Here is a 24873-nt window from a genome sequence, read left to right as displayed (position 1 = left end):
ACCGTCCAAGTTTCAGGACTATGTGCTACACTAAAATTACGAAAATAGGGGTGGGGTTGTAGGGTCTGGTATTCTGGCACCAAAGACGGGAAATAACAGGACAGGGAATGTTCTAGACAGATAGAAAAAAAAGAGTTTGTAGAGTGCGGTTGTATAGACGCTGTACGTAGTGCGAATGAACAACTGTTTAGTGGAATAAATTGTTATATAAAAATCTCCTGGTGTTTTTATTCGTTACAGTACCGTGTATCTCCGAATTATTCTCACCGCATAGATCGTCCGAGAAAAACGCTAAATAAATATATTTAACCCTCCTGTACTCGCGTGCAAAATCATAACACGTATACTCGCGCACGGTGTCACAGACCGAAAATTGAACTTCTCTGTAATGTTGCCATTGTGTATTTTTCAGGCTTTATTGGCATTAATTTGAAGAAGAGGGTATGATTGAATGAAAAAATTCCGAAACATACGTTTTCTTCGTCTTTATTATGTTTTAATAGTCATCTAATTCGGCCTCCTCAAAATAGAGTAATTTTTGATACTCCAACACAAATAACGAAATTTGAATTTTTTACTGTTATTAAATAAAAGTAAGCAACTTAATATAACTCATGGAAGAATAAATAACTATAAAATATCATAAAAACGTATTAATCGATTGTGGTTCATTGGAGTAAGAATCAGAACATAGCATAACTGCATGCTCGAAACAAACATATTTTTTACATTTCATGCAGTTGTTGCGTGTTTTTCGGGTCTTTTATCGGAGAGAAGAATGTATAACGACCTTCTAGATAATTACCAGATGATAAAGGTTCTGGAATATAAAATTTTGCATATTTCTAATATTCTTTGTCTCTATTTTCTTAGTAAACTAAGAATTGATGCTTTTTTTAGATGGGGCATAAAAAGATGATATAAAAGGATTTCTAGGAACTTCCTTTTCTTTTTCTTGTTTTCTTGTCGATATTGTCCATTATAAAAAAAATATCCCCGAAACTGTAACTGTTAAAAATTACCATGAGCTACCGATTAGTTTATAGTTCACTGTTTACAATTCTTCCACAAGTGTGTATAAGTATGACCATTATATTTAGCGAATAACTATACGAAAGTCCAACATTTATATTTTGCTTTTGAACGTGAATCTAACGACGAATATATCGACGAATAGTTAATATATGGATCCGTTCAATCCAGTTACAAAAGGAACTGAAATCAAATAAGAATAGTCCGGTAATGATCTTATGCATTATATTCAATTAATGTTCCACGTCGCTAACATTAATTTATACATTTCATTCAACAATATTCTAGAATATGAAAAACGACACTTGTCCAAAAAAGTTACTCCTATACTCGCGTCGGTGTGTCAGACCGAAAGTGTTAAAAAAGTGGCACACGTCCCCTTTGTACCAACACATACGATATACTAAACGATGACGAACGACGAATAACGAAGCTAGAGAGAATCGCAAAGTCGTAGTGTTGATATTTTCTGAGAAATGAACGAATTATTGATTTCTCGGTCTGACAGACCAATGCGCGAGTATAGGATTGTTAAGAGTGGAAGCGATATGACGTAGTGGTAATATCCATACCTCTCACGCTAAAGGTCACGAGTTCAATTCTCACTCCCATCATTCTTCCAAAAATGGAAGTAAAGTGACGAACCAGCCAAAATTGTTGAAAGTCACTATAATACAGAAAAAAATAGATTTAAGTATTTTGGTCGCTGGAAGTGCTAATCACATACAACGTGTTTTTATTTATTTATATCTCAAAACATCCTGATTTTCAACTCCGACCAGATGGTATCCCTATCTTGAGGTTGTATCGAAGTCGCTTAGAAGTATATCCTAAGGTGGGCCAATTTGCTAAAAGCACTCTTCAGCCATCTTGGGAGTCTACTGTGTTTTGTTTGTAAACAAAACACAATACGCTAGTGCCGAAGCTCGTTCCTGCCCAGCAAACATTAAATCGTATAATTTTGCACGTGCCAAGTCTTACAAGAAATCCGAATAAATCATAATCGCATATAATATCAATCAAAGTATGTATCGTGTATATTTGAAATCGCATTAAATGCAAAAACTCGATTTTAAATACTATTATCAAATTAAGTCGCAATTCGGTATAATAAACATCAATTTTATGATGTACAATGTCGTAAAATATATTTAATACGCATCATATGCGTATATTACGCTGATGCAGTTTGTGTGTCGTATAAGCGTATAATTTAAATCGATTCAGTACTGTAGTAAATCGTGTTGCATGCTGAAGAAATCATGAAACAGTAAATCATATTAGATCCTAATAAAGAACATATTACATCATATTGAAATGTCAATGAAATGCTGATGCACTTTTAACCGCTGTTGAATTAAATTCAGATAGCTTCAGATAGCCGCGCGAGATAGCTGGTGGATGATAATCCAGACGACCGGAGTTCGAACCCACATCGGAGCAGTTTTCACCAAACATCAATCTGTGCCATTTAAAACATTCATATTCCACTCCCAACACAAGTCAATCAAACAATTATTATTTTTACAAACATGAATACTCATATATAAAAATGAAAATTCGTGAGGCTATAATAAACATTTCACGAAAATATTTTGCGCCATTTGTTTTTTTTCTATGTCTGTAATAAATCGTATATGAGTATGTCAAAGTTGCATATTCATCCAAACAAATTCGGTAAGCATTTGCCATGTATGTATATGGCCTCCACTTTTGCATGCATATGCCAGTTAGGCGCATTATTTGCCAACCAAATTTCAGGGCATATGATGTTATATATACGCTTGTTATGCGATTCAATGTTGGCTGGGTGTGGAGGCGATCTGGCGTAGTGGTAACATCCATGCCTCTCACGCTGAAGGTCACGAGTTCAATTCTCACTCCCGACATTCTTCCAAAAATGGAAGTAAAAGTGACGAACCAGCCAAATGAGTTGAAAATCACTATAATACAGATAAAAAAAAAAAAAATTTTGGCTGGGTGATCAGTCTGTCTCTTTCTCGCTTCAAGCAAATTATTCCCCTTCTGCTTTCTTCCATACTGTTTTCATGTACCGCTCTGCTAACCAACTTAGTGACGAAACGCCCTCACCTTAGGATATACTTCTAGGCGCCTTGGTTGTATTAACATAAGAAAAAAAATAAACCGGTTCCCGCCTGCACGGTAAGTTTAAATGAAAAAAAAAGGTTCACGTGGAACTACCTTAGCTTAGCAATCATTCGTTTGTATTGATTAAATTCTTGATTGAATGAAACAGTTTCCAAATTCAATTGAGTTCAATATATTTGCTCTGTGAGTGAAAAAATGAACAAATGCCGTGTAAAGTCAATTCATTTATTGTGATTGATTGTTCTTCGTTACAAGTAAATTTAATGACGGACCTTTTACGTTTAGTATGATGACTAGAACAAAATATATGTACGGAAGAATTATCAAACGTTTGATGAACCAGCCTAAGGCTGAAAATCTTTCCAATAAAGACAAAAAAAAATTATCAAACGATTATTTTCTTATTTTACATTTCCCTCTGAAGTTTACATCCCAAAAGTGTACATACTTCTCGAATCTCGAATTTGCTTGAAACTGGGAAGTTCATTCGCTTCTAGTGGCTGCACGATTTTCCCAGGTTCCTAAGTTTAGAAGATCATGTTAGGACAGACATATTCCACTCTGCACAAAGGCAAGCGAGGACAAAAGTACTCGCAGTTTGCATTTATTTGCAGAGCCGATTTCCCCAGAAACCTCGGTTTTGAAGTCTGTGTTAGGGAAACACATTTCAATCGTATGAATTCGCAATGCCGATTTCCCCACGCTTCATGGATTTGAAGTCTGTGTTAGGGAAACACATTCCAGTCGGAACAAAAATACCCCCGACTTGCATGAATTTGAAATACCGATTTCTCCAGGCACCTTGGTTTAGAAATCTCTATTAGGGAACACATTTCGGTGGGAACAAAAGCTCCCCCTACTTTCGTGTGTTCTTTTTCTTCTTTTTGGCTTTAAGAGGGTTTAAACTTTTCAGTTCACTCGCCTCTAGGCTCTTTCGTGTGCTTGCAATGCCGATTTCGCTGCTTGGTTTTAAAGTCTGTGTTAGGGAACATTTTTCGATGAGAACAAAAGTCCCCCTACTTTCATGTATTTGCAATGCCGATTTCCCCAAGGCTGCTTGGTTTTGATGGTTGTGTTAGGGAAACCGTAAATCGGGCCAATCAAAACGATGCAGTTAGGGCGTTTAGATAACGCCTAATATTTTACAGTTATTCAATTGTTTATCTAATGAAAAACAACATTTTGTTAGTTGCGATAGATGCGTAGAAATATTTCCTATCAAGTGATGCAAACATCTCTCCTATCCAGTACGAAATGTTCGAGCTATAAGCATTCGAAATCTTTCATTTTTTCCTGCATGTTCTGTGTTTAGGTTTTCATTTTACCCTCCATATATTCCGGTTAGACGTAGTCCCACGTCAAAAAATCGATACTCATAGTGTATGTTTTATCACATGGAGCCTGAAGAAAATATGATTACACTGAACTCTTTTTTATATCATTTACGTGATTTTATTTTACGCGATTCTCTTGAAATTACGCGCACGCTTCTGTCGCGTAAACAAAGAATTTAGTGTATATTGGTCCCTTTTCATGATTTGCAATAATCTCCAATAGGGAAATTTTAAAAATGATTAATGAAGAATATAATGTGCATTGTTACAGCGCATTACTTGCTTATTCACGATTAGTAATGATATTTCGAATCGATTCGAACTCTTTCCTTTCAGTCATCTGAAACCACCTTCAGAACACCCGATTGGTGAATTATGAATGCTATAAAAATATTGTTCATTTAACCCTCTAAAACCCAATTTTGACGTAGAACTACCAAATGTGCCAAATCAGAAAACAGGTCACGTTTTTATGAAATAAAGTTAACGTTAATAACTATTTTCACAGCGAACAAATTGTGATGATTTGCACACCAATGGACAATGGTCCAGGAGATGCATTTAAGTGAAAATTAGCATTTAGAGCTCGACGGTTATTCTCTAGAAATGGAACACGAATTTCTGCATTAATCGAGAATTAATCAAGAATATGAAACCAAATTTGGCATGTGGAGGTTTTAGGGTGCAATAAATGTTTTTACGGTAGTTAGACACTCCACCCCCTCTCTAAGGGGGAGCTGCCATACATACGAAACACAAATTTAGGCATTACTCGAGAATTAATCAAGCAAATAAAACCAAATTAGGCATATGGAAGTTTTAGGGGGCACGAAACGTTTCTATGGTAAATCGACTCTTGTCCTCCATCTCTAATACAAATGAAGCATACATTTCAGCATAACTCAAGAACTAATAAAGCAAACGGACCAAATTTGGCATGTGGAGGTTTTAGGGGGCAAGAAAAAATTCTAAGGTGGTTCAACACTCCTTCCACCTCTCTAAGGGCAGGGGGGTACATAACTCGAGAACTAATCGAGCAAATGGAACCAAATTTGGCATATGGAGGTTTTAGGGAGCAATAAATGTTTCCTTTCTTCCCTCTGAAGAGGAAGAGGAGAGGGTGCTGAACAACTCGAGAACTAATCAAACAAATGGAATTAAACGTAGCATATAGAGGTTTTAGGGATCGATAAACGTTTCTATGGTGGTTCGACACTCCTCCCTCCTCTCTAACGGGAGGCTACCATACAAATGAAACACAAATTTGTCAACTTTGGCATGTGAAGGTTTTTGAATATGAGAAATGTTCTATGCTGGTATGACCCTCCTCCATCCTCTGAAATGGAGAGGGGTTCCCGTAAAAATAATACACATATTTGAACCAAACATGACAATTGAATTTTTGACGTAGGACTACGTCTTTCATTTCTGTACCGGGTGTAAGTTCAAAGTTTCGGAAAAGAGAGAGTGACGTTGGACTGCAAGGTTTTGAACGGTAATACCTCTTTACCGGTTGAATGGAGTGGTATAATAATCACTTCATCCGAAAGATAAAATGTCAACGAATTATACGATTGTTACTTATTGGTCCAAAAAATCGTTTCAATAGCTTAAAAATTGTTTTAAAAGCAACCTATTGAAATCATAACAATTTAGCTCATTGATGATTGGTGATCGCAATGTGTTCCCGAACACGGATGCAAAATCTAGGCACCTGGAGAAACCGTCATAGCGCATACATGCGAGCTGTGATTTGTTTTGCTCGCTTGCATTAGTGTTTGGGAAACCAAAACGGACACACGCAAGGCGTGAGTACTTCCACTCGCATCAGTTTCTCGCATGGAACAGTCATGAAAAATTGTTTGCGTGTGAATGCGTCCGAGCGAAGGAATATTCGCACCCATTCACGCATTCGGATCCAATAGCATCAGTTTCTGTTCTGCTTTCGCATAGAACAGTTGTGAAAAATTGTTCGCGTGTGAATGCGTCCGAGCGAAGGACTATTCGCACCCAATTACTCATTCGACTTGGTGTTCCCGCGATACAATCTGTTCTGTTTCTGTTCTGCTTTCGCATGGAACAGTCATGAAAAATTGCCACATCACGATAAAAACGAAATGAACTTTATGCAAGGTTATATAGACTTTTTTTCGTTTTCACCGTGAAATGGCACCCTCAGTTTCTATTCTGCGTAAGGAGTGATCATGAAAAACCTCGTGTCATTCTCACGAAAACAAAAATGAATCATGTATCAAACATCTTCAGTTGCTTTTACAAGGCCACTCAAATTCCATCGGTTCGTTCCGGGACCACCAACAACTCCGAAAGAGTTGAATTTTATGTTAATAACAATTCCATACTTATACTCATCCATCTACACACTAACAAGAAAAACTTTCAGCAATTTTTCAAAATATTCATTCATTCATGCATTAAGAATTGATTCAGACCCAATTTCAAATAAATGATTACCGAGCCAACGATAGTCCTACGTCTACCTTGCGGTTATATCACAGATGTAACCCACTTCTTGTTTTTTTCATGTCATAAAACGCACTCCGTCGTCTCCTATCTATATAAATAAAAATGGATCACCGAATGTGTTGATAAGAGCAAAACTCGAGAAATGAATTGTCCGAATTAGGGCTGTCTTTATTTTATCATATTTTCTGTATCAAACATTTATTCCATGAGCGGATAAACATGTTATTTACAAGTGGTTGAAAAATCTTGAACGAGAATTGTGTCTGAAAATAATCTTATATTATAATGACGAGTTTTGCCGGGTCAGCTAGTTTTAAATAAATTTGTAGAACAAGGCATTTTTCTATCTTTTAATATAATCGATTTAGCGCTTTTTTCCTAAGTTGCATTAGGGTGACCATGAAAAAGTGGGTTTTTTGCTCTAACTTTTATATTTAAAATTCTACATCAAAAGTGTCTTCATACGACTTTTGGAGCTTATCAACATTTTGCGATGCAGAACTTGTTAATATCTTAATCCTACTCAAAGTTATTGATGGTTTTTTATCCAAAAATTCATGGTTTCAATTTTAACATAGTTTTCTAAATCATACATCATGTAGAGTGAACTATGTTCTTTCAAATGCCGCCAATAAACTTCAGAAAGAATCATGACAAGCGATTGCAGAGGGAGTATTTTTGGGAAGAAATTTCAATAACTTAGAGTGAAGTTGAGATATTGATATTTGTATTAGTAAGTTCTAAAAGTCTTTCGAATACAGTTTGTATGTAGGGTAACACGGGGTGATTTGGTCTTATGGGGTGATTTGGACCCCCCTTTATCTCAAAAATTACGGCTCAACTTGGATTTTTTATAATGTCATTTCCTTCTATTGTTGAACCACATGTACCTAAAGTAAAAAAAAACTTCACAAGTAGAGGGAAACGGTAGCATAAACACAGCAAGCACTTTGATCGTCAAAAAATGTGAGTTTTCCGATAGTGGTTCCCGCTAATCAAACAAACTTTTCGTGTATTGTGCAGTAAAGTTCTGTTCGCCTACAGAAAAGGAACAATTTGATGTAGCGAAAATGTAAGTTTGATAACAATAAATGAAATAAATTGCATTTTAATTTTTGCGTGTTGTGTGGGGTGACATGGACACGTTTCTGTGGGGTGAATTGGTCCTACAGGTTTGAGACTTTTCTTTGGTCTAATTGATTCCAGATGCCGCTAATTACAAAAAGAGGATGGACAGACAACGTTGGAAGAAGGAGGAGCTTGAAAGAGCAACGCAGGCCATCGAGAACGGATTTTATTTGGCCAAGCATCAAAAGTGTTTGAAAATGCTCGACCAACAGCGAAAAGATTCATGCAGAATTCGAGATGGTGTTAATCTAACTTTTCTGGTCTGGAATCTGGTCAAGACACCTTGTATCGATTCCAAAACATTGTTACTGATTGTAACATTATCCCAAAATACTTCACATAAACATAAATATGTTTTTCTCGATGAAACACACACTGGACCAAATCACCCCACAGATTGTCCAAATCACCCCGCATCAAATTTTAATGTCCAAAAATCATCTCTTTTAATTTATGATATATTTGGTAGATTTATTTTATTTTTATTTTTATTTTTATTGTCGTCAATCTAAATTGTAGACCGATACATTCTTAATACTACTTAAAACTAAAAATCTAAAGAGAGCTGGCTGGATAATTTATTCGTTTAATGTAAAAGACGATTTTAACAAGTTACAGAATCATTTTTTTTTATTTATTTATTTCGTCAAACCAGCGTAGACTAAATATGCTGCCCAAATATTACAGTGAAATTTAACGATATCTTATGCTATTCAGATAGTCTTTGAGCATCGACCTTGACATGGTTACATCAATTGTTTCACTGTGTTCGTTACAGAGGCTCATCATACGATTAATAGGACTATATTTGGCATAATTCGTTCTTCGATAATCTATGTAAAAAATGTTAGGTTTTTCTCAGGTTCCTAATCGGTGCGTAAAAATTTAGGTTTCCTAGTATTTCTTCTGAGTCCACTCGTTGTGATATGATATCAATAATAAATAGAATCATGGCAGAGCTCCGACGTTCTTTTAGGCTTTTAATATTGATTAGCATACAGCGTGCTTCATATGGAGGTAGATGATATGAAGACCAGCCTTGTTTACGAAGTGCAAATAACAAAAATTGTTTTTGTACAGATTCAATTCTGTCTTCGTGTGAAGTTATGTAGGGGGACCATACAATACTATAGTATTCGAGAATTGATCTGACGTATGTAATATACAATGTATTTATTGTGTACGGATCGTGGAAATGGTAACTAAAGCGTTTAATGAAGCTCAACATATTATTTGCTCTATGGATGATTGTATTATAATGATCCACGAAGGTTAGTTTCGAATCTAAGATCACACCTAAATCTCTTACTCGTTGACATCTACTGATGGGTTGATTACCCAGTATAACACCATTGTTCAATGGTGTTCTTCTTGTAAAAGTAATCAAAGTGCATTTCCTAATTATAAACTATGTCAACTTCATTTTTGAATGTTTGAGAGTCTTCTTCATTCTTTATTTCCATATACAGTTTATTATCATCTGCGTAGATAAGTGCCTTAACACTGTTAAGAAAAACGCAAACGTCATTAACAAATAAAATGAACAAAAGTGGCCCCAAATGAGAGCCTTGAGGAACTCCGGATGTAACAAATATTGGTTTTGAAATTTCCCCATTAAATCTTACCATTTGGGTGCGGTCAGTCAAATATGATTCTAGCAATTTCAATAGCTTGACTTCTATCCCTATTTTTTGAAGTTTAAGAAGGAGTAAGGGTATATCAACACGATCGAAAGCCTTACTAAAGTCAGTGTATAGAGCTTAAACTTGATTACCATTATCCATTGCAATCAAAGTGAATGTGACAAATTCCAGCAAATTTTTTGTTGTTGATCGTCCTTTGATAAAACCGTGTTGCTTATTCGTAATTCGTGTCTTTAGTTGTTGAAAAAGTTTTTGGTTTATTATGGCTTCAAAGAGTTTTGGAATGCAAGAAATAATTGCTACTCCACGATAATTTCTTACATCGGATCTATTACCGGATTTGAATATTGGTACAAGAAAAGAGTTTTTCCATATTTTTGGGAACCTTTCTGATTCAATGACGTATTGAAAAGCCATAAAAGTGGATGAGTTAATTCAGATGCCAAATTTTTTATAAAAACCGGTGGAATTCCGTCAGGACCTGGCCCTTTCGAGACATCGAGCTTATTTAATGCGTCAAAAATTTCAATGTAAGTTAGTTTTCTAACATTACATGGAAATTCTGGAAGAAATGCAAAGAAGTCACGATCTCGGTCCTCCTCAGCTGTTACAATATAAACTTCTTGAAAAAATGTTGCAAAGAGGTTGCAAATTTTTTCTGGGTCATTCCCCACGGTATCGTCAAGGTGCATGCGTGATGGAAAACCATTGCTTTTTAATTTTGTTTTTATGTAATTAAAGAAACTTTTCGGGTTAGATTTTATGTCCGACTCTGTTTTTAAGCTGTAATCTTCAAAAGCGCTTTTAACAGTTGAGTTGAGCTCTTCGCAAATGTTCAGATATTTTTGGAGATTAGCGTCAGATTTGTATTTCTTATAAAATTTATGTGCCTTCTGTTTTTTCTTTTTTAGATTCTTTATGCTTTGATTAAACCAAATCGGATATTTTGTGTTCATATTTCTCCTTTTTCGTCTTCTTGGTATCTCCTGCTCTATAATTTCATTGATCATCGAGTAAAAAGTCATCACTGCTACTTCAATGTTTTCCACACTTCTAAATAAATCCTGCCAGTTGATATAGTTAAGCTTACACCTAATTGATTGGTAATTTGCTTTAGTGTAATCAGAGACTTCCTCAAATTCATAATCAAATGGTTTTTGAGTGTTATCTATAAATATAGAATATTCGATAGCTGTGTGGAAAGCTTCGTTTTTTCAAAGTGGAGTTAATGATTCGGTCACACAAAAATCTTCGGTCATATTTGTCAACAAGAAATCCAAGAAGCATTTCTGTCGATTCTGAACATTGTTTATTTGATTCAACCCAAGACCGGCTATTTTATCAAAAATAAATTGCAGAGTCTTATTATCACCAACAACTGGAAGCAAGATAAATTCATTTTCAGAATCAGTGATAAAGTCCGCATTTCGTTGATTGAAATCTCCGTTTATATGGATTTTTGATTCTGGTGCAAAGGAAGATAAAATATTTTCAGCAACTTCAAAGAATTTCTCATAACAACTAAGTTGAGCACGATCAGGGAGGAAGTAAACAGATGCAAATATATGTATCTCCCCCGCAATAAGTGCTATGACCCACACTTGCTCAAACTCGTCGAATTCTGTTGTTGGAATATGTTCTGAATTTATTAATGAATTAATAGCAATAAGGACGCCGCCTCCCGATTTTTTATGGGATTTGTGAAGATTACGGTCATCTCTGAAGACATTAAAACGATTTCCGAATACTTCCTCGCTTCTAACACTATCATCCCAACTTGTCTCTGTGGCCATAATTATCGAGAAAGAAGAATTCAGAACATTAATTTGGATTTCTTTCATTTTAAGTGGACTTTTCATACGGTTGAAATTTTGACAGTATATCAAAATTTCAACTACATTTAGTTGTTGAGGCGAGGAAGATGGTTCATTATCTACTACTTGGTATGACGATGCATACAAATTGTTAAAACTTACTACTTCTCCTTGGTGTGAAGCTGACAATTCATTATCTTCTGGGACGTCTGATTTCGTTAATGGAAACATCTCCTCCTGAGAAGATGTCATGTCTTGCCTTACGCCAGGAAGTGGCGAGTTGTCATCCTCCAATGGGTTCGTCAATTCCGGGGAAAACACGAATGCCTGCATGGATATATGTTGCACGGTGCAGCTGTAGAGTCTCCCGAAGTCATGCAGCTGGACGAGTGCGCTTGAACGCAATGTGGTACGTTGGGTGCCATGTAGGGTTGAGAATTTCCCCTCTTTCAAATTGTATTGGTCGATAGCTAGCCGGTAGCCCAGAGAATTGATACTTCGCTGCCGCCAGAAGCTCTCTGTCCGTTGGAAGTTGGATGTTTCTGTGTTGACCGCTTTATATAGCGGAAATTCTCTAAGATTTGTTTGATATGCTATACATTACAATTCACTAATCCCTCATTTTTCCATACATTTGTTCTACCGATTTGTGTGCTAACCCTACCCGTACCATCAATAACGAGTAACTAATACAACTAATACGTTTTCAACGTTTTTGGTATAAATGAACCATCCGCGATTTGAAGCCACACTACTTCTCGTTTGGTGGTCATCGAAGCAATATCATTGCTGGAGAGCGTCGAGCGGGAGTAGACTTCATTTACTGGTGTCACAAACGTTAAAATTTGATTTTTTTGAAAAATGAAAAATCACCGAAAATCGAGATTTAAAAAAAAAAGTTAATGCCTAATGTCTGAGAATTGCATTAACCGTCGAGATTTACAGTTATCCCAAATTTTTTTTTGTAAAAAAGATGTTTTTTGGAACTTGGTCGTTTTCCGTTTCCGTTTTCATAAGTCTCCATGAACAAAGGAAAAGAAGAAGAACGGATGGGAACATTTGCCTAGAGTATAAACAGTGGATCTCGCTGAGGCAAACTTTCATTCTTCGTGAGGAAATCGATTGAGCAACATCGTTGCTGGGCGAGCTGAATGGCGAGGGATCGAATTCCTCTCTCAAGGCAATGGGGGTGGAGGAGTAATATGAGTCTCAAGCAAGGAGGGGAGGCAAACTTTCAGTATCGTTCTGTATTCAAAGTAATGAATATCGCTTGTTCTTCCTTGTTTTGCGTCATTACATGTCTTAGTTTCAGATTGAGCTGTGGACGCGACTAAATTACTCACTCGCTGATGTCTCTGGCATTGAAATCATTGCATCAAACTGACGCCATTGCATTAATGTTCTGAGCTACACAATTGTGTGGGGAATCATCAAGCTAGGCTATCTACGACTCACCAAGAAAATAAATGTTCTGTAAATTTGTCAGTGATTTGGTTTCGCATGACGGTAGGAAAACTTTCTCCACAAAGGATGACAGCTAAGCTAATCCACGGCTTACAGATACAAGGCTAGTTCTTTAGCGAGTAAAGATTTTTTTTGATGACGTCATCCGAGTCGTCAGTGTAAACAGTCGTCAGTTGTATTTTGTTTTCCGACTTACGCGTAAATGTTCCTGAAATGAAAATTCGAAAATGGTTCAATGCGCTGTAAGCGGGTGTATAAATTATAAAAATGACATTATCGGGCCAAAAAAGAGATTCTTTCGCTTTCCGAAAAACCGAGAATTATGTTCTTTGTGGATAAATGTTTGCGAAGCCAACAGTGATTTGAACGTAGCCAAGGCGAGGGTATGCTCCGATCACTTTTTAGATGAGGACTACCGATTGAAGGACATTCTACTAAACACCGTATGGAGCAAACGAATGCTGCGGGAAGATGCGGTTCCAAGCCAATTATTGCCTGCGGGAAACAATTTTGTTGCGAAAAACGAAATCACCGTATCCGAACGGAAGGAAATCGTTTCTGAGTACGACAGGTAAGGGAATTTCAAAATGTTCCTCCTTGTTGATGTTCATCAAAGTAAATCCTTTTTCAGGAATGTTCCTCGTTTCCAAGATGCATCTGTCCAAACAGATATTCAATCGGGGCAAGATGCAAAAGATAAAATTACGTTTTTAAAAAATTATCAGAATTATATTATTTTACATCAGAACCAAATTGGAACTGGCCTACCGGAGGAAGATTGAAGCTCTTCAAAAAGAGCTTCGATTGGAACGCAAAAAGAATAATCAATATGTTGCTGAGTCAAGGAAACATAGAGAACTATGCCAAGGAGTTAACCACTGTTTTTCGAAAGGTCAAGTGCGGAAGCTTCGATCTCCATCCAAGCGGATTAAGTGGAGCGCTGATGATATTTCAACCGCCTTATCAATATATTCAGCAGGATCTAAAGCCTATAGATTGCTTCGATCAAAAGGATATCCTCTACCAGCAATTTCCACATTGCGGAAATGGTCCGGAAAATTTGATTTGTCACCTGGAATACTTACGCCTGTACTGAAACTCTTGAAGTCAGCCCCATACGATGAAAAAGAGCGTGTGTGTGTATTGACCTTCGACGAAATGAAAGTACGAATGGTGTACGAGTATAACCGACGTACAGACAAAGTATTAAAGCCATCGAAATACGTTCAGGTAGCGATGATTCGAGGACTTTATAAAAACTGGAAGCAAGTTATCTACTTCGATTTTGACAGTGCGATGACCGCAACCCTTGTGAAACAAATCGTTCAAGCCTTGGATAGCATCAACTTTACTGTTGTGGCCATGGTTTATGATATGGGTCCAACAAATATGGGTCTATGGAGAGAGTTGACAATCACTACCGAGAAACCCTACTTCAAAACTAACGATGATCACAAGGTGTTTGTCTTTGCAGACACACCTCACCTGATCAAGTTAGTGAGGAATCATTTTTTGGACACTGGCTTTATGCTTGACGGTCAAACGTACGTCAATTCTAGACCTATTGTAGATCTCATGAATCTTGAACAGCATGACTTGAAAATTTGTCACAAAATTACAAGCACGCATTTGGACGTAAAAGATGCTGGCCGACAGAAAGTCAAATATGCTACCCAACTATTTTCAAACACGGTTGCCCAAGCGATCAAAAGGGGAGTTTGTCTTGGTGTACTGAACTCCCCAAATGCATGCGAAACTAGTGAGTTCGTGAAAGTAATTAATGATTGGTTCGACCTGTTTAACATGTCAACTAGCATGAAAGGTTCCAGGGAGAGGATGGTTGCATTCAGCATGTCGAATGAAACTCACATGGCCATCCTGGCCAAAACAACCCAAGTCATGGAAAACATGAGAGTTCCTAATAAAAGAATGATTCTTCCTTTTCAAAAAGGTATCCTAATTAACAATGCAGCAATCGTCCAACTGGCTGAATATTTGGAAACTACATACGGCAACAAGTATATTCTGACGAGGAGACTCCAGCAAGATGATTTAGAACGTCTGTTTGGAACTATTCGTGCCAAAGGTGGCTTGCATGACCATCCTACAGCAATGGAATTCATGCATCGATTGAGATTGTGTATCCTAGGTAATAAAAATCGTATTATCTGCAATTTTCTATGCATTACATTGCTCGTTTCATCTTTATAGGCCGTTCCGATTGCACTCAGCAGGTCAGTGAGTGGAGTAACGTAGAAGAAGGGGTAGAAGAAGTGGAAGACGTCCTGTTGACGGCCGAGATGTTGGCCGGTATTGTGGGAGAAGACATGTCAGACCCTGATGAAACCAGTTTTAACCAAGCCGAATTAGATGATTTTGATACTAGCGGGATCGAAGGCGAGTTGGATGATAATCTATCAATGACAGAGTTCGAAGAGGATGCCATTGAATATATCGCTGGATATATTATTCGAAAACTTCATCTGACCGATAAATATTCTGGAAGCTCGACGGACTTCACTTGGGTGGATCTTTTATCCGAGGGTGGACTCACCAAGCCAAGCCAGGAATTTAAAAATCAAATACTGCGATTGGAAAACTGCTTTGTTGCCGTGCATGGTGATCAACTGAATTGTAGCGAGAAAGCCATACATAAATGTGTTGAAGTATCCCAAGCAATCGACATCCCGGAAAAAGGCAAAGGGCTCTTTTTTAGGACCCGCTTGTATAATAGAATTAAGTCCTTAAACAAAGCCCATGCTGAACAGGGGAAAAAGAAGAAAAGGAAGCTAAACAAAACAGTTACATGATTGTTTTATTTTATACGTTTTCTTTCATTAATAAACTAACATAGATAAAGAAGTCATCTTTTGAACGCTCATTTCCGAAATCTATGTTGGTGCCTTACCTTCAAGAATATATTTCTGCGGTTTTCTCTGCATTTCACATTGCTAAGGTTTTATTATACTTTAAGTATCTTCTGTTTGTTTTTGGGCATGCTCGCATAGAATTCCTGCAGTTTGATTACACTCTAGGATGGATCTCTGTAAGCCGTTTCGTGTATTAGTTCCTCCTTCAAAGCACAGTTCGACAAAATGTTCAGTACACTGAACATTGAGCTATCAACTAGCGTTGATAGTACTGCTTGTTGATCCTATCCGATCACCGGATAGTTTCCGTCTTCGTCAATATTCCTTCGTAGTTCCTGTTATTGTGTTACACTAGTAGGGATTCGCAATTTCGCTAAGCGATTCAGTAGATAGGCCGCTTTTGTTCAACATCTTTTTTCCTGGACACATCCTTTAGCTGGAATGGATTTTCGATTTAGACAGGAGAAGCTGAGAAGAATCGGTCAACACTGTAAATGTCAGAAAGCGGTACTATATTTACCTATTTGCCTTGGTTTTCAGCATTTGACATATTATTTCTCGTTAATCGTCGCTAAATTTTATCAAATTATTCATGGTGTTAAATATAATCAACTATATTATCAACGCACAAACTTACAAAGCACGAAAAATAAAAAATAAGAACACATTGTTTACTTCAACGACTCAGATGACGTCACTAAAAAATAACTGATCCGGAGTAGCTAGCCTTGTATCTGTAAGCCGTGAGCTAATCTAGACTGGTAATATTAACAGTGGAAGTACACGAAATCAGATTGGGTGACGACCCTATGAAAAAATTGACAATGCAAATTTCCGCTGATAATAGCGAGACCCGAAATTCCAAACGAAGTGGTTTCACACGCTCGAGTGCTTGGGTCAGCGATTAAGACCCTCCTCGATGCAATAAAATGCGCCACAATGTAGGGAACATTACGAGTTCCAAGAAAACGCGACAATTAAAAACAAGTATAATGTTCGGCAGCGATAAGATCGAGAATACCATATCGATGCACGACGTCGCATCATATTCCATAGACGGGGCATTCATCGTGGCGATGGTGATCGCCATCATTTACTACCATTGGAGGAGAAACACGAAACGACTGCGCGAACTGGAAGGGGCGCAGCGGAGGATCCGACTCGATAGTGTGAATGCTGTATAATCAAAATAATGCGAACGCTGTATAATCAAACGCACATTTTGTGCTGACATGGAGAAACAAGAAACACCCAAGTGACCTAAGCAATGTAAAATTTAAGGAAATACAGTTCAGTCTAAAACCGACCGTGAAGGAGTTAGTACTTAGTCCGAAAGCCGTGTTGGGCCACTATGGCCCAATACTAACATCTTAATTTTAACGAACAACATTTGGTGACCCCGACGTGATCGCACTTCGAGCGATCACGGACTCGCGAAAGTAATCGATTCTGATAAGTGAAGTGACATTCTCTCCGCGCGCGAAAAAGTGATGCCATTGCATGGCTGTATAATCGGAAAGTGAAGTGACATTGTCTCAGCGCACGGAAGATGTTGCGCCATTAAGTGGCTGAAACCAAGAAAATGAATCTCCCATTCGCGGGAAGTATGATGTGCCACTGCGTGGCTAAAAATTAACAAAGTGAACTTCCTACTCGCGGGAAGTATGCTGCGCCACTGCATAGTTATTACAATGCGCCACTGTGTGGCTGAAAATTGACAACGTGAATTTCCCATTCGCGGGAATCATAACATGACACTGCGTGACTGTGTGATCAATAAGTAAACTTCGCCCGTGAGCGAAGCACGGTGTGCAACTGCGTGGAAGATGTGTGATAAACACGAATTATTGTGACTGATGTGAAAAATTTGTAAAGATGAATTCTCGACATTCCAACGACCTACTGTATTCCATGTGCTACATGTATATGAGGGATACGGAGGAGAATTTGAAACAGGACCCGCGTCGTACGCGGGAAGAAGCTGCAGCGATAAAACTGATAATATCGCACATGTTCAACTTGGCGGCAGGAGCCGCGGTTATAAACAGATACGAAAGCAGATTTACCACTGAACTAAATAGATCGGCCGAAGCCATAGCCGACTATTTAGACTGGAGCATAATCAATGACCCAGCTAAGTATTTGAGTCAATCAAACAAGTAAAGCGGTTAGTAATTATCAAATCAAATAAACATGACGACAAACGAGGACGATGCCGTTGAAAGCTGGAAAAAGCAGCTAACGGCACTGGAGCAAAGCATTGCTCCGATTATCAAAGACGCATGCAAATTAGCAGAAGACGACGACGAAGTCGAAACATTACTAGTGCAACAAGAAGTACTAACAAGCTTGTACGATCAAGCTTGTGCAGTGATACTGAAAATTGAGGGCCAAACGGGGCCCTCCAAGAGACGGGATGCTCTCCTCCCCGCATATATCAAGTCCAGAGCCAGTTTGGCAAAGAGAATACGGCATGCGCAATCACAGACGAATGAACCGAGTCAGGATGAAGGTTCAAGGCAAGTACTGGATCAAACAATGATCACCGGCAATAGCAAGGCCGATTATTTACCCCGATTGGAGCTCCCGAAGTTCCGTGGGTCAGCCACCGAGTGGCTATCGTTTAAAGCCCGCTTTGAGAAGCGGATTGCGACCCTAAACGAGGATGCAAGCAAATACGCTTTCCTGGCGAAATGTTTAGAATACGAGCCCGCTCGTAACTCCTGCGAAGCACTCGAGAATTCAGGAGTGCCTTTCACTGAAGCCTGGGCCAAACTGGAAGCAAGATTCTACAAGAAACGAATCGCATATGAAGGTTACTTTTACACTCTGCTGAAAATTAAAAGGATACATAAGGCATCGCAAAGAGCGATACTAGGACTGATCGACGCTGTCGATACACTATTGTCCGCCACTCGACAAATAGCAAATGAACAACCTGGCGAACCAGATTGCATCGCCAATGGGTTACTAATATGCTTAGTGAAAGAACGATTGGATGAATCAACACTTTCTAAGATTGAAGAAAAGTTGGACCTCCAGCGCATTTATGTTTGGAGCGAATTCAAAATAGAATTAGAGCGGCTGGCTAACCAGATGACTTGCAAAGTGGCTGCCGAAACGGCACACTCTAGTCATCGACCCCAGCCGAAAGTCGTAGCAGCAATCGAAGGCAAAGCTGCGACCACCAAAGACAAAAGGGAAGCACAGCGGTGCTACGTTTGTCACAATGAAGGACACACAGCATTTACGTGTCCTAAATTCACGAAAATGAGCATCCCAGAACGATGGGAAACTATCAAAGCAGGGAGGCACTGCTTTAATTGCCTCATACCTGGGCACTCAACGAAGGAGTGCAAATCACAACGGAAATGCCAAATATGCAGCACGAAGCATCATACACTACTTCATCGTGGAGACTCTCCCAAGGGGGACGAGATCCAACAATTGCATCCCGAGAAGGATGTCAATCAAGCACAAGCAAGTTCAACGAAATGACTAGCTCAGGAAGAATACGTCTTTCTGGGCACAGCCATAATTCATGTTAAGGGTGAGCAGAAATGGCACCCTCTTCGATGTCTACTTGATTCAGGGAGTCAAGTAGAAACAATCACAGAAAAGGCTGCTCGAAGCCTAGGAATTCCGCAACACTCGGTAAACGTAACCATTAAAGGAGTTAGCGGACAAGCACATGTTAAAAGGGGTATCAAAACTGTGATAGCCTCTCACGCAAGCAACTACAATGAAAGTTTAGAATTGATCATAGTGCCAAAGATATTGGACGATCAACCAAGCACAGCTATTGATGAAAAGGGTATACGGATACCAGAACAATTGCACCTTGCCGATCCCCAGTTTTACAGATCGAATGAAATCGACATTCTCCTCGGAGCGAGAATATTTTTCAAAATTCTAATGCCAGGCCGGCTTAGCGTAGCCAACGGTCTTACGTATCAAGAGTCCAGCTTGGGCTGGATTGCATGTGGGACGCTACGTCACAGCAGCCCATCAACCACTGTATTGCCTGCTACAAGGTGTAGCAGAAATGAATTCGAATTCCCACAGGACGAAATGGCCAAACTCATAGAGAAGTTTTGGCGTCTTGAAGAAGCGTGCTTTCAAGACTGGGATCCAAAGCAACATGACGAATGCGAGGCGGAAAGTCACTTCCGCACAACGTTAGAGATCGCTCCCGACGGGAGATACATTACACGAATGCCCCTACGGGGGGAGCCGTCATCGTTAGGCGACTCTTATCAACAAGCATATAGAAGATTCACATCGCTTGAGCAAAGGCTCAAGCGGAATGCAGACCTGTACAAAGAGTACAGGGCATTCATGAATGAATATGAAACACTGGGACATATGGTACCAGTCACCACAGAAGACTTTCACAAAGTAAAGTATTTCATCCCTCACTCGTGTGTGGTGAAACCAGATTCAACATCCACCAAGGTTAGGGTGGTGTTCGACGCAAGTGCAAAGACGTCAACCGGAGTATCCCTGAACGATATACAAATCGTGGGACCAACCATTCAAAAGGACTTATTTGATCTGCTAATTGATTTCAAGACGCACAACGACGTGCTAGTAGCAGATATTGCAAAGATGTACAGACAAATTCACATCGCATACACAGACACTTGGTTACAATGTATTTTGTGGCGCGACAGCCCCAATGATCAATTGAAAGCGTATAGACTGACGACTGTCACATATGGTGAAGCGTCTTCATCATTCTTGGCCTGTAGGGCACTACACGAAGCAGCTGAAGATTATCGGTCGGTAAATCCGAGAATTGCCGACACCATTCAACGATCGTTCTATGTTGACAATCTGATGATTGGAGCGTCCAACGCAGATGAACTGACGGAGACGAAACGAGAAATAGAGCATGCATTGTCACTTCATGGATTTCCACTTCGAAAGTGGGCATCAAACAACGCAAGCGTACTGGAAGGAATTCCAGAGAAAGACTTGGAACCATTGATCCAAGTTGGTGACCAAGAGGTCATAAAGACATTGGGGATAGCCTGGAACCCCAAAACAGACGTGTTCCAGTTCATCAGTACGAAAAACATAGGTGAAACATACGAAGCGCTCACAAAGCGACAGATGGTCTCGAAGATTTTGAGACTGTATGACCCAATCGGATTGATACAACCTGTAATCATTACAGCTAAAATATTGATGCAAGAATTGTGGACTTATAACGTCAGCTGGGACGATGATGTTCCAGATCAAGCACTAAGCTCATGGAAGAAGTTCGAAGCTTCATTAGTGGAGCTCAGCAAGATAGAAATACCTCGGATGTCGACTCCGAGTCATACGATCGCACTAGATTTACACGGATTCAGTGACGCCTCCGAAAAGGCTTATGGATGCGTCATTTACTTACATGCAATCAACTTAAAAGGAGAAGAGAGTACGAATCTCTTATGTTCGAAATCGAGAGTGGCGCCTTTGAAGAAGGTCACTCTGCCCCGTCTGGAACTCTTGGCGGCGGCACTTCTAGCAGAACTAACTGCTAAAATAAAGAGCATTCTGGCCGGTCGAATCTCGTCGGAATATTACTACAGTGATTCACAAGTAGCGCTAAGTTGGATCAAATCTTCAAATACACGTTGGGGAACCTTCATTAGAAATAGAGTGCAGAAGATACACTCCACCACGAATCCAGAGCATTGGAAATATATATCTACGAAAGAAAATCCGGCTGATATGGTTTCGAGAGGAATTCCAGTCAGAAAATTACGCGAAGCAAAACTAGAATTTTGGTTACACGGACCGGAATGTATACGAAGAAGACAATATTATCTGCAGAGCGGCTACGAATACACTGCTGCTGCAGAACAGGAAGAGATTAAAGAACCAATAACACGATTGGTAGCAGCAACAGGAAAGGCATGCGAAGACTTAATCGCAAAATACCCGCACCATCACACTCATGACAAAACAGTAAGACACTTTGCATGGCTGTGTAGAGCCATAAACAATATGAAGAAGGTCAATAAAGACACAGGCATCAGAAACGAAAAGAGATCGGGCCCACTCACCACCACTGAATTGAATGAAGGACTAACACTCGTAGTCCGAATTATGCAAGCCACTATTTATCCAAATGAAGTAGCGGAATTACGAAAAACTGGGAAGGTGCCTACGAAAGGACCTTTCCAGCATCTCAACGCAATCGTCAGAAATGGAGTCATACATGTCACAGGGAGACTCCACAATGCAGAAATGCCCATCTCACAAAAGAATCCAATATTGATTCCCAAATCGCACCCATTTTCGAGGGTAATAATTCAAAAAATACATGAGGATAGATTTCACGCCGGAACAGATCTGGTAATAAACGAATTTCGACAAAGATTTGGATGAGGGATCTCCGAAGGACCGTACAAGGAGTCATTCAACGATGCATCTTATGTGCCAAAGCGCGGCCCAGACGTTTACAGCAACGAATGGGACAACTGCCCTCGCCCAGGGTAAATGAATCAGTAGCGTTCACTCACACGGGAGTGGACTTATGTGGGCCATTCGAAGTATATCTCAATCAAAAATCGAAATGCAAGACCACAGCATATGCTTGCATCTTCATATGTTTTGCGACCAAAGCAGTTCACCTAGAAGTCGTCGAAGATCAGTCGACGGCAGCGTTCATATCAGCACTTCTCCGTTTCACATCAGTGAGGGGAATACCCGAGGTTATTTACTCCGACAATGGGCGGAACTTTGTCGGGGCCAGCAGAGAACTCAATCGTTTACGAAGAATATATAACAATGAAGTTTTTCAAAACAAATTAGTTGATATTGCGGCAACTCACAGAATAAGATTTTCATTCATTCCACCCCGAAGCCCCAGCTTTGGAGGACTTTGGGAAGCGAACATAAAGGTAGCCAAGCGGCTCTTTAGTGCAGCGGCCAGAGGAGCACAGCTAAACATCATGGAATTGCAGACACTGTTCTACCAAGTGGCCGCAATAATGAATTCGCGACCACTCACACCTGTTTACACGACGCCAGAGTCACCGACCGCGATCACACCCGGTCATTTTTTGATAGCACGCCCAATGCTAGCCGTGCCCATCCCTACGCAGAGTAAGGATGGAAGCAATCTCACAACCAGATGGAAACGAGTACAATCGCAGCTCGAACAATTTTGGAGAAGATGGAGAGACGAGTATCTCCACCAGTTACGTGATTATGCAAAATGGACCAAGCAACAAGCCAACGTTAAGGTAGGCCAAATCGTATTGATCGGAGACGATCACCTTCCCGTAGCAAGGTGGCCTATGGGAATTGTCACACAAATACACCCTGGAGATGATGGAGTAGTCCGAGTGGCAGTAGTGCGAACCGCTACCGGAATTTACAAACGCAACGTGCGAACACTTGCTCCTCTACCAGTCGAGGAGCACACCATTCAACCCATTATAGAAGAGTATGACAACACAGCTGATAACGAACAGCAATCTCAAGCCGAAGCAATCGAACTAGAAGACGATCCCCCTCCCCAAGCACCCCAAATGATTTGGGACGGTAGACTACGCCCTCGTCCCAAAGGGGGGAGAAAATGGAAGTACACGAAATCAGATTGGGTGACGACCCTATGAAAAAATTGACAATGCAAATTTCCGCTGATAATAGCGAGACCCGAAATTCCAAACGAAGTGGTTTCACACGCTCGAGTGCTTGGGTCAGCGATTAAGACCCTCCTCGATGCAATAAAATGCGCCACAATGTAGGGAACATTACGAGTTCCAAGAAAACGCGACAATTAAAAACAAGTATAATGTTCGGCAGCGATAAGATCGAGAATACCATATCGATGCACGACGTCGCATCATATTCCATAGACGGGGCATTCATCGTGGCGATGGTGATCGCCATCATTTACTACCATTGGAGGAGAAACACGAAACGACTGCGCGAACTGGAAGGGGCGCAGCGGAGGATCCGACTCGATAGTGTGAATGCTGTATAATCAAAATAATGCGAACGCTGTATAATCAAACGCACATTTTGTGCTGACATGGAGAAACAAGAAACACCCAAGTGACCTAAGCAATGTAAAATTTAAGGAAATACAGTTCAGTCTAAAACCGACCGTGAAGGAGTTAGTACTTAGTCCGAAAGCCGTGTTGGGCCACTATGGCCCAATACTAACATCTTAATTTTAACGAACAACAAACAGAAAGGGCTTCTGTTGAAAAGAGCGCAAAACGGAGATAAGTGTATGTATATTAAGTTGCTTCAAGTCATCGATATATGGATATTTGTGTGCGTACGTGCGTGCTTTATAACCCGTACGTAAAAATAGTGCATCTTCGCTACGCTGAAACCCCATTTGTATCTGCTGCCGTGTGCATTGGCAATGTAACGATGCAACAATCGCCTAATTTTTTATGCTATGATTGCTATTGATTGTTTGGTGCTGCAAATTATGCAGTCATAATGACAAATATAAACAAGAAGGGGAGATAGCGGGAGGGAAATATTTACGATAGGGTATTAGTAATGCATCTCTGCTGAGGCTGTTTCCAAGCAGTTGTTTGTTTTCTGTCATCAACGCATTGAACTGACGCTATGGTGAAGCAGGTGTTAAGGTTGTGCACCAAAAAAATTATTTGGGAGTACCAAGTTATTCAATAAGTTATAATAAGTTAATAATTTATTCGGGTTCGCGTGCCAGTCGCAAACTGCTTTCAACTAGGATTGCATTTGCGTTAATCTTGATCATAATGAAGCAGTGCTACTCTTTTCGAGGTTGTTGAGATTAACAGACAGAGTTTATTTCGTTTATTTTGTCACCAAGAAAGTATATGTCCTTCTGGAATTTTGTATGTGATTTGGTTTCACTTGCTACGCGTATCTCGAGCATGCATTGTTCTGCTAGTACAAGAATGAATCATCAAATTACTATCGTCAAATGATTCAAAAATAAAAAAAAATTCAGGACGACCAAACTGGTAGAATGGTTATTTCAAAATTT

General features: G+C 39.5%; 2 protein-coding genes across 3 annotated transcripts; one reads left to right on the top strand and one right to left on the bottom strand.

Moving 5' to 3' along the window:
* Positions 1-10060: 10060 nt before the first annotated feature.
* Positions 10061-24075, bottom strand: LOC129777174 (uncharacterized). Of its 2 annotated transcripts, XM_055783282.1 has the most exons (3): positions 16516-24075; positions 16399-16449; positions 10061-16314 (listed from the first exon to the last, which is right to left on the bottom strand). In XM_055783282.1, the coding sequence occupies exon 3, from the start codon at positions 11875-11877 to the stop codon at positions 10945-10947; it is 933 nt and encodes a 310-aa protein (XP_055639257.1). In that variant the 5' UTR covers positions 11878-16314; positions 16399-16449; positions 16516-24075; the 3' UTR covers positions 10061-10944. The 2 variants fall into 2 exon arrangements, with proteins under 2 accessions (XP_055639257.1, XP_055639256.1); XM_055783281.1 differs by having other exon boundaries at positions 16399-24075.
* LOC129773845 (uncharacterized) lies at positions 19950-23494 on the top strand. Its single transcript, XM_055777503.1, has 2 exons — positions 19950-22175; positions 22250-23494. Exons 1-2 carry the CDS (start codon positions 19950-19952, stop codon positions 23492-23494), a joined length of 3471 nt encoding a protein of 1156 aa, XP_055633478.1.
* Positions 24076-24873: the final 798 nt, after the last annotated feature.

This window comes from Toxorhynchites rutilus, chromosome 3 (assembly GCF_029784135.1).
Source record: "Toxorhynchites rutilus septentrionalis strain SRP chromosome 3, ASM2978413v1, whole genome shotgun sequence".
NCBI lineage: Eukaryota > Metazoa > Arthropoda > Insecta > Diptera > Culicidae > Toxorhynchites > Toxorhynchites rutilus.
This window is presented reverse-complemented; position numbering and strand designations above follow the sequence as displayed.

Coding starts and splice junctions, on each gene's coding strand:
- LOC129777174 (XM_055783281.1), bottom strand. CDS start 11,877: ATGCAGGCATTCGTGTTTTCCCCGGAATTGACGAACCCATTGGAGGAT.
- LOC129773845 (XM_055777503.1), top strand. CDS start 19,950: ATGGCCAAACTCATAGAGAAGTTTTGGCGTCTTGAAGAAGCGTGCTTT. Junction 22,176..22,249: donor AATCGCACCCATTTTCGAGG/GTAATAATTCAA, acceptor ATTTCGACAAAG/ATTTGGATGAGGGATCTCCG.